Source organism: Priapulus caudatus, unplaced genomic scaffold (assembly GCF_000485595.1).
Source record: "Priapulus caudatus unplaced genomic scaffold, Priapulus_caudatus-5.0.1 Scaffold2250, whole genome shotgun sequence".
Classification (NCBI taxonomy): Eukaryota; Metazoa; Priapulida; class Priapulimorpha; order Priapulimorphida; family Priapulidae; genus Priapulus; species Priapulus caudatus.
Genome location: NW_014579311.1, coordinates 2,471 through 13,296, shown reverse-complemented (window position 1 = coordinate 13,296; position 10,826 = coordinate 2,471). Strand labels below are relative to the sequence as shown.

Here is a 10,826-nt window from a genome sequence, read left to right as displayed (position 1 = left end):
TGCTACGTTAATGTCAGCACCGGCAGATAGGAGGCGCTGCCATGCTATTTAACTCTCAGTGTCAAAAGAAATCGGGTTTTAGTATAATTGTATTTGCATTCGAGAGAAATTGTTTATCGTCTGCAAGTTTCCGGTATGGTTGTTGGTTTTTATCATTGTTTGATATCTTATAATTTATTCTATTTAATGTTAACTTTTTATGGGTGTGATGAAAACAAACATCAAAGATGTTGTAAATCTGTTTTCGTGTGAATTAGGCGAGCGGTTCTTTGCTTTATTTCAGATCACAACGATGAGCTTAGCTCGCAATATCAACGCAGTGCGATTCACGGGCGACGGAACACGGGTAAGAGAGGGCGCCACGTGTTCTAATCATGTCCAATAAATTCATCTATATATATATATATTCGTTTATACTATAGCCTGATGAAGCGATAGAAATTCTCGGAAGATCGCGTATTAAAATTCAACACCTTATTCCTATTTTTTACATTTATTTTCTTATCTACATGGGTGTTGGTGTGTTCTTACTTCTAATTTCTTTATATATATATATATATATATATATATACTATATATTACCAGGGGTTAATAATGACAAAGGAGTTTGACACGTATTTGGTACTGATTTCACTACATTTTGTCGTACGAGTTCGATGTGAATAAAAATAAAAATGTATACAAATATGAGCTTCTTTTGTTCACTGGTCCTTATTATATCTTCCGGTACTGTATTACAAACCGCGTAGCTTCTTTCGTTTTGACATAAATCGTACTTTTGCACGACATGGTTTTCACGTTATCTACCTTTGTATGACGTTGCCTAACCGCAAATTTTGTACAGAGCAACTGGAAGGAGGCGCGGCAGGGATTTTAGGCCGTAGTCTAGCCGACTGCAGAAAATGCGCGTAGAGAAGCTTACTAGAAATATATAATGAATAATGAAAAAAAGCCTCATCCCATTTGAAAAATGTCTGGACGCAAATCCAAAACTTTCATTCTCATGGCCTAAGGGGGTTGTAAAAAAAGTCGTTCCCAGAAGCAGACGAGAATGTTTGTCTAGCATTATTAATATTAGATTCGTTTCAAGTTTATCTCACAATGTTGAACAAGAGTATTGTCCCCATTACCACGTTCTTATTAGTATTACTGCTGTCAGTCTGATTTTGTCACTGAGATTCATCAACCGTTGTTCATAGCTATAAACAACATCGTTCCTACAGCTATGACAGCCTTCCACTGATCGAAGCATGGAGATCACTCAGAGGTGATAGGATTTCCGTCTGGAGACCTGGGCGATAGTCTTCCCAGCAGGTGGCGCTGCATCATGCATCAGGAGGGGAGACCGCAGTTCCTGCGCTATCACCAGGGTAGCGTACGAGGCGTGGCGTTCAACCCAAAGGTATATCCGTCCTACGTGCAGCAGGAATGTGCTGCTGCTACTTTCCTGTGCGTGGTTTAATCAAAGCATTCCGTTTAATTATAGCATTCATAAATGAGTTGCAATCCTTTAACGTGTATACACGTCGACACGAAATTAGGTGTAGCAATGGATTGCATGCAGATCTGAGCTCTGTTATTCCATATTTACTGTAATAGAAACACCACTTTAATCTAACAACTATGATCTTTTGTTTAGGTGCTACATTTGGATTTTGCAGTTCTATTATTATCTAAAATGTTGTGATTTTGTTCGTTGTTTTTTAGGATCTTATTTTAAATGATGCAGTCCGCTATTTATAATCAGGAATTGTTAACAGGATTGTTCATAATTTTGTATCTCATGTTTTACAGGTGTTGCAGTCCGGCTGTGTTTTATTAATCAAGCCGTTGTAAGTCGCGCCACATGTGAACATGTCTGATGTAATGCGGCGTCAATATAAATCATAAATATTATTCTTAATATTATCTTTGATATATATATATATATATATACACGTGCATGTGCGTGCGTGCGTGCGTGTGTGTGCGTATATGAAATGCATGTAAACATGTGAACCGATGGCAGTGTCATCGTTGCAAAAACGTCGCGTAAAGGCGACGAACGACACGGCCATTATACAAATACAATATATACATCGTAACGATCGACGCACGACGCTTCCAGTCGGTCGTTGTCACGTCACATACGTCGTTACTGCTGCAGGATCGTTACCTCTTCTGTTCGGGGCGCTTACGATGGAAAGGTGAACCTCTACTCCCGCGCAGCGATGCAACCTCTCATGAGCTACCAGGTAGGTGGCGCCACAGTGCTACGATGCTACGTTAATGTCGATGTCAGCAGGTAGGTGGCGCCACGATGCTACGTTTAATGTCGATGTCAGCTGGTAGTGTGGGCGCTCACGAATGCTACGTTCAATGTCGATGTTAAGCAGGTAGGTGGCGCCACGAATGCTACGTTAATGTCGATGTCAGCAGGTAGGTGGCGCCATGATGCCACGTTAATGTCGATGTCAGCAGGTAGGTGGCGCCACGATGCTATGCTAATGTCGATGTCAGCAGGTAGGTGGCGCCACGATGCTACGTTAATGTCAGCACCGGCAGATAGGAGGCGCTGCCATGCTATTTAAGCTCTCAGTGCAAAGAAATCGGTTTTAGTTATAATTTGTATGTTGCGTTCGATGAGAAATTGTTTATGTCTGTCAGGTTTCCGGTATGGTAGTTGGTTTTTATCATTGTTTGTATCTTATAATTTATTCTATTTGAATTGTTAACTTTTTATGGGTGTGATGAAAACAAACATCAAAGAGTTGTAATCTGTTTTCGATGTGAATTAGCGCGAGCGGTTCTTTTGCTTTATTTCAGATCACAACGAGTGAGCTTAGCTCGCAATATCAACGCAGTGCGATTCACGGGCGACGGAACACGGGTAAGAGAGGGCGCCACATGTTCTAATCATGTCCAATAAATTCATCTATATATATATATATTCGTTTATACTATAGCCTGATGAAGCGATAGAAATTCTCGGAAGATCGCGTATTAAAATTCAACACCTTATTCCTATATCTCACATTTATTTTCTTATCTACATGGGTGTTCGTTTGTGTTTTTACTTCTATATATATATTCGATAATGTTTGCAAGGATTATGTCTCGGTACATACATCTTTCTATGTGAAATCAGGATGCGATCAATATCAATATTTTCCCCATATCTTTTACACAAATTAATATTCATTTATGCGTAGTATTTCACGTATATAAATTTGCAGTGCAGTAGTTATGTATGTGTATCGCTTGGTCGCTTATTGTTCCCAGATCCTTGACTTCTTTGCAAAGTCTACGTCTCAGTATATACATCCTTCTATGTGAAATCAAGAAGCAATCGATATAAAATTCCCCCATATTTTGTACGGAATTTTTTATTCATTTATGCGTAGTATTCCACGTATATAAATCTGCAGTGCATTAGTATAGTACGTGCATCGCTCTATCTCGCTCATTGTTCTCAGATCCTCGCGACGACGACGGCGCGTCGGCTTGCCGTCATTGACATAGAACACGGAGAGCAGCTGATGTCCTACGACAACTGTGAGTCGGGCGCCAGTCTACACTCGCACGTCACTGTCGTAGTTGTACGCGCGTACAGAGAGAGCGTGTCTGATTCATCGTTTGTACTAGACGTCAGGCTAGTTTCTGCCTCTGTTTTTGTAGTTGCGATAAAATTTCGTAATACTGAAAATAAAAAAATGATAAATGGTAAAAACTTGCTGCGAACGAGAGGGGAGAGCGGTTTTTCGAGGAGCCGGCTTTCTCGATTCGTTTACGAATCACGAGATGCCGTCGCGACGTTACAGCTTGGAACGTTCACTTGTCTGCGTTGTCGTCGTCTGCAGGCGCGTTCAACGGCAGGGATCGCACGGGATTGGCTGTCGACCCGATCTGTCCCAACATGGCCGTCTGCTGCTGCGTGAACGGGAAGGGCTTGACCTTGTTCGACCTTCGGATGCCTCTGCCTCTCGACTTCATATACGATGTGAGTGTGCTATGTGTATTTCTCCTTCTTCTTCTTCTTCTTCTTGTTTGTCTTCTTTGTCTTCTTCTTCGTTATCTTTTCTTCTTCGTCATCTTCTTCTTCTTTTTCTTCTACCTCTTCATCTTCTTCTCCTTCGTTTTTCTTCTTCGTCTCCTCCCATTTCTTCCTCTTCCTCTTCTTCTTCTTCAGCTCCTCCCATGGCGCTGAGTTACTGATGTCGGCGCGAGGGTCTGGCACTGTCTGTTCTTTATCAGTGACGGTGATTATGTAGAGAGAGAAAATTTACATGTGGACGGAGATGCAGAATATACATTGCATCAGGAGTTAATGAGACAAAGGAGTTTTTGGTACTGATTTCACTACATTTTTGTCGTACGAGTTCGATGTGAATAAAAATACAAATGTATACAAACACGAGATTCTTTTGTTCACTGGTCCTTATTCTATCTTCCGGTAGTATTACAAACCGCGTAACTTCCTTCGTTTTGACATAAATCATACTTTTGCACGACATGGTTTTCACGTTATTTACCGTCGTGTGGCGTTGCCAAGCCGCAAATTCTCGTGCACAGCAACTCGAAGGAGGCGCGGCAGGGAATTTAGGCCGTATAGTCTAGCCGAGTGCAGAAAATGCGCTTAGAGAAGCTTACTAGAAATATATAATGAATAATGAAAAAAAGGAAAAAAAGTTTCGTTGTGCCCATGCTGAGTTTAAAAATTAAAACTATTTTACATTTAAACTATAGTTAGAATGCCTTGTTTTTATGGTTAAATGCAGCAGTTTTTTTCAAAATAAACGCTGCGCTGGTAAAATATCTGAACTACTTCACCCGCGGAGGAATGATGTGTATGAATCTTAGCGAGTAAATTGACGCTCCAGCTGATTGTAGCTTTTCGCACATGTGTTTTGCATAGCAACCGTTACTATGCAATTGCAGGCAAACGCACGTGTTTACACCTTACTTATCATCACCAATAGTATGTGATAAAGGCGAGAGTTAACGTCGTCATCACCCGGCTTTGTTAGCCGAACAAAAACTTCTTCGAGAGATAACATACGGGGCCTAAATTCCCTGCCGCACCTCCTTCGAGTTGCTGTGCACGAGAATTTGCGGCTTGACAACGCCACACGACGGTAAATAACGTGAAAACCATGTCATGCAAAAGTATGATTTATGTCAAAACGAAGGAAGCTACGCGGTTTGTAATACTACCGGAAGACAGAATAAGGACCAGTGAACAAAAGAAGCTCATGTTTGTATACATTTGTATTTTTATTCACATCGAACTCGTACGACAAAAATGTAGTGAAATCAGTACCAAATACGAGTCAAACTCCTTTGTCTCATTAATTCCTGATTACATGCAATAAAGATTTAATTATGATAATAATAGATTGAATCTAAATTAGATGTGGATTGGATGTGGAAACGCCTCCCTGTAGCCTAACGCTTGGTTCCTTAATTACTGCCGAACATTCTGCTCGTTAGCGCGACGTTAACGATGTTCGTTTCTTCACACACAGCTTCATCAGAACATCATTCGAGATGTAACCTTCCTCAATAACAGTTGGCCTTGGGTCAAAGGTCAGAATGCACTCATGTCTGTGTCCACGGATGGATTGTGCAAGGTAAAGGGAGCGCGTGCGTTCGCGGGAAACCACTTGCTTTTGTTTATTTAGAATTTTAGTGACGCCGATACCAATGATTGATAAATGATAGGTGTAATGATTGATCGAATTATTGATTAATTGCACGAGTGTTTGGCTCGATAGCAATGCATCGATTACAAAGTAAAACATGATGGGTATCGCTGATAGTTCACCGAACAGTCGACAGTTTTCTGTCTTCGTTTATCTAATATCTTAGTACACAAATATGCTTAATTTAGTGGGGAAATGTTTGGGAGTATCTGGTTTTACATGCGTTTTTGATTTTGGTGCATATTTTTTGTAGGAATGACAATTTTTTTGGTTGATTTGATTCAGGATTTGAACAATCCTGGTTTGATTTTTGATTTGGTTCTTGATTTGTTTTTTTGAGGTTCGATTTACATTTTTTTTATATCGATGTGTTTTCTCACGCTTGTGTCGTAGGTGACGACGTTGGATGGTAGAAACCATATTCTTTATTTATCTATTATTTTGATATCGCATTTTGATATTGATTCTGATTTCATATTGATATCGTTGCGTGTTTTCTCACGCTTGCCTTGTATACGTAGGTGACAACGTTGGATGGGAGGAATCTGCACAGCATCGATGTGAAACACTCGTGTAGCACGGTGACTCCGACCCCGGAGCTGTACGGCTCCGCCGCCGACGAGGGCTTCTCAAGTACTGTATACCTTACCTACTCTATACGCTAGATATTTCGCGGTGGTTTAATTTTCGCGAATTTCGCGAATGCGCCCCCGACCGCAAAAATAACAACACGCGAATAATTCATACCGACCACGACCATTCACCGACCACGAAATTAACCACTCGCGAAATTGTCCGTCAAGTCGCGAAAATTAAACCACCGCGAAATATACAGCGTATACAGTAGGTGGCGGGGCTTCAGTTGACAACGCGCGCTCGGGGATTAAACGTCAGCGACAATGACAACTAAAGATGGAGCCATCGTCGTGACATACTCGTGACAAGACGTAGTCAACAACAATTTGTGACAAACGATGTCAAGAACTTTTGACAATACATCGTCAACAATTTATGAGAAAACATAGACAACAACCTGTGGTTCATCATCGTCACCAACAACTTGTGTCAATACATTGTCAACAGCTTATGACAAAACATAGAAAACTACAACAACAACTCATGGCAAGACGTATTCAACAACTTGTGATCATCACCAACAACTTATGACAAAACATAGAAAACTACAACAACAACAACTCATGGCAAGACGTAGTCAACAACTTGTGATCGTCACCAACAATTTGTGACAAACAGTGTCAGCAAGTTCTGAAAAGTCATCGTCACCAACACCTTGTGACAAAAAAATGTCAACAACTTATGAGAAAACATAGCCAACAACTTGTGATTCGTCATCGTCACCAACAACTTATGTCAACACGTAGTCATCAACTTGTGAAAACACACGGTCAACAACTTATGAGAAAACATACACAGCAACAACAACAACAACAACAACAACAACAACTTATGGCAAGTCATCGTCATAAACAACTTATTTTAACACGTAGTCAACAACCTATAACAAATGATTGTCATCAACTTATTATAACACATAGTCAACAACTTATAACAACACATAGTTAAAAACTTTTGTGATTGGTTGAAACTATTTTCTCGTGTGTGTTTGCAGGTGTGGTGATGCTGGGCGGGGATGTAGTAAGTGCCTATGTTCCCGATGTCGGAGTCAAGAAACCCTTACGGACCCACGGAGAAACATTCATCTGGAAACTCAGGTGTTTACCTACTCACACGCATGCACTCACGCACGTACATGCATGCACGTGCGCACACACATACACGTATGCACACGCACGCACGAGCACACACATCGCCACGTATGCACGCCACGCACCCACACGCCATGCACGCGTGCACGCACCACACGCATACGCACACCACAATGCCACGTACACACACATGCTTTTTAAAACACGCACGCACTGTGCGCACACCGCGCACCGCACGCACGCACACTCGCGACGCACGCGCGCACGCAACACACACTATTGCGCACGGATGCACCACGCACGCACGATGCACGACATGCACTCACCACACACACTCACACACGCACGCGTACACATGTGCACGCACACATGCACACACACACACACACGCACGCACATGCACACGCACACACATACATATAAACTCACATACACATACATTCATATATGTATATATACATGATTCTTATGTGTCTTATAATAATGTTTATGGTGCGTTATATATTACATGATATTATTATAATCGAGTCGAGAACAAGCTACCAGTATCTAACATCAGGATCGTCTTTTTTTTTATTGTGTAGTACACATCCAACGGTAGCACCTTATATACTGCCTGTGATAAAGGCGTGGTGAGAAGGTAGGTGTGCTAACGTTTGCATATGCTAACGAACTTAATTACGTTAAACAGGCTTTAATTGCCTGGACAAGTAACAACAACCTATCCCGCTCATTTTCGTGCGTACAGAAGTGACGACGTTAGACTTGCATGTCAAAAGAAACATTTCGAGTGAGTAAGTAATCTTCAGTGGTTGGATAATAAAAAACTAATAAATCTTCATTAAATTTTGTATTTTTTTAATGTTTTTGTTTGTTTGAATAATGACAGGTACCGGAGATACCCTGACCATCACGAATATTTGGGGGACGTCTACACTCACAGAAACGATATCGAGGGATATGGACATCTCCCCCTATGATGAGTGTATCCTTAACGAATCGCTTTCCGATTAACACGTTCTCCTTCTATCGTTTCATTGTCCTATAACCTTTCGCAGAATCTCTGTTAAAAATTTTAAGTTTGAGGTGTAATACACACCTCCTTTATCTTCTAAGTATTCAGATATGTTTACTAATTATAATACTACTACATATTATTACTATTTCTATAATACTACATCAGATACTGTTGCTAATACTACTACATATACATAACTAATTCTAAAACTACATATAAATTATTAATTTCATTACTGTAACATATACATTACTAATTCTAATACTACAACATATTAATTACAAATTCTATTACTACAACATATACATTACTAATTCTAATACTACAACATATACATTACTAATTATAAGTACTACAAAATATACATTACTGTAATTCTAATACGACAACATGTACATTACTAATTCTAATACGACAAACATATACATTACTAATTCTATACTGCAACATATTACATTACGAATTCTAATACTGCAACATAATGCATTACTAATTCTAAGTACTACAAATATACATTACTAATTCTAATAACTACATACATATACATTACTAATTTCTAATATACTGCAACATTATGCATTACTTATTCTAATACTACAACATATACATTACTAATTCGTTATAATACAAACATATACATTACTAATTCTAATACTACAACATAATGCGTGTACTAATTCTAATACTACAACATATACACTTAGTAATTCTAATACTACAACATAATGCGTTACTAATTCTATACTACATTACATTACAATCATATATTACATTACTAATTCTAATACTACAACATATACATTACTAATTCTAATACTACAACATATACATTACTAATTCTAATACTACAACATATACATTACTAATTCTAATACTACAACATATAGGCATTACTAATTCTAATACTACAACATATAAATTATTAATTTCATTACTACTAACATATACATTACTAATTCTAATACTACAACATATAATTACAAATTCTATTACTACAACATATACATTACTAATTCGTAATACTACAACATATACATTATCTAATATTCTAATACTACACATATACATTACTAATTCTAATACTACAACATATACATTACTAATTCTAATACTAGGTTGCTTGGTTACCGTATCTTGACTCGAGCCTCTCTCAGACTTGGTGACGGCGTCTAAGGATCGCAGCGTTGGGATACTGAAGCTGGGATCGCCGAACCACGGATGGACAGAGTACGGAGAACTAACCTGAGTCACCGGCAACGCCGCGCGTACGCTGGCGCGGAATAGGCAATTAGCGAGTAAAGTGATCAAGACTTAACGAACCCGAGCATCGGCGCTCTCGCCTCTCGTTTTGTCGTGCGAAACATAGAGGGCGCCGCGAGAAAGACGTTAAATTGTCGTTTGCGTATAAACGGGCGATAACGGATGTTGTTAATTGGAGGATGCAGGGACCACGCGGCGTGTTGTTACAGCGTGCGCGTGTGTAGGGAAGATGTGCAACTCTGCCGCGGAGTGATGCCGGCGACATCTAGTGGTGACCACGTGAACTGTTAAGCCAGTCTTCTAACATAAGCAACTCGCGTTCATCCCGTGATACGTACTCGCTGGAATCTTCTCTCGCTGACGAACGGGACTAGGTGGCGCCACCGCAGCTATCGCGACGCGAGAGGACGCGTTTACCATTTCGAGGCCCGTTTTACCGAGAGGGGACCCATTTTTGAGGGACCAATGAGCCTAACGCTAACTGTCTGTCATTTGCCACGACTGCCTCCCCCCTTCCCCCGATGCAAGAACCGCATGTGCCACCGACGACGATGATGCTACGAACGTGCTCGCGAAAATCGAGCGAGAATAAACTTCGGCCATCGGACGAATCGTGAACATTACGCGCGGCGAGGTTGCGATCGGGTTTCGGGACGAGATCTCGTGTGCGCGGAAATATTTTTCACTTGTCGCTGCCACGGCGATGCGCGCTGTTAGGACGGTGTGTACATATATTACGGTATTTTCTATATAAGTGTGTGTGCGATGTGTGTAGTGTTGTTTATACCCTGCTTGTGTCAGTCGCAATGGCTGAAATAACCGCCTAGAATCGTGAAATAGTATTTCTATACAATTGAAGGATGTGCAGTAGGGGTTATTATGATACATATTTTAAATATAGGAACAATTGGATGGAATCTGTATTGTGTTCGTCTTTCATTTTAGTAATGTTGTTCCACCACATACATTCATGGATGACTAAACCGACCATGCAGGCTCTCCAACTGTTACACGGCGGAGGACGTAGTGCCACGTACTCTCGGCCCTCTCGCCACGTAGGGTTATTAGCGAGATGGGAACTTGTGGCTAATGGATGACATGCATACACACACATGTTGGTTCAAGGATAGAGAACATGGG

At 40.4% G+C, this 10,826-nt stretch overlaps 1 protein-coding gene across 1 annotated transcript; it reads left to right on the top strand.

The window, feature by feature from the left end:
- Positions 1-292: 292 nt before the first annotated feature.
- Positions 293-10,607, top strand: LOC106818447. The gene is made up of 9 exons (XM_014823157.1): positions 293-346; positions 3,456-3,534; positions 3,840-3,979; positions 5,505-5,609; positions 6,203-6,314; positions 7,312-7,414; positions 7,992-8,048; positions 8,298-8,393; positions 9,581-10,607. The coding sequence occupies exons 1-8, from the start codon at positions 293-295 to the stop codon at positions 8,386-8,388; spliced, it is 741 nt and encodes a 246-aa protein (XP_014678643.1). The 3' UTR covers positions 8,389-8,393; positions 9,581-10,607.
- The last annotated feature ends 219 nt before the right edge of the window (positions 10,608-10,826 follow it).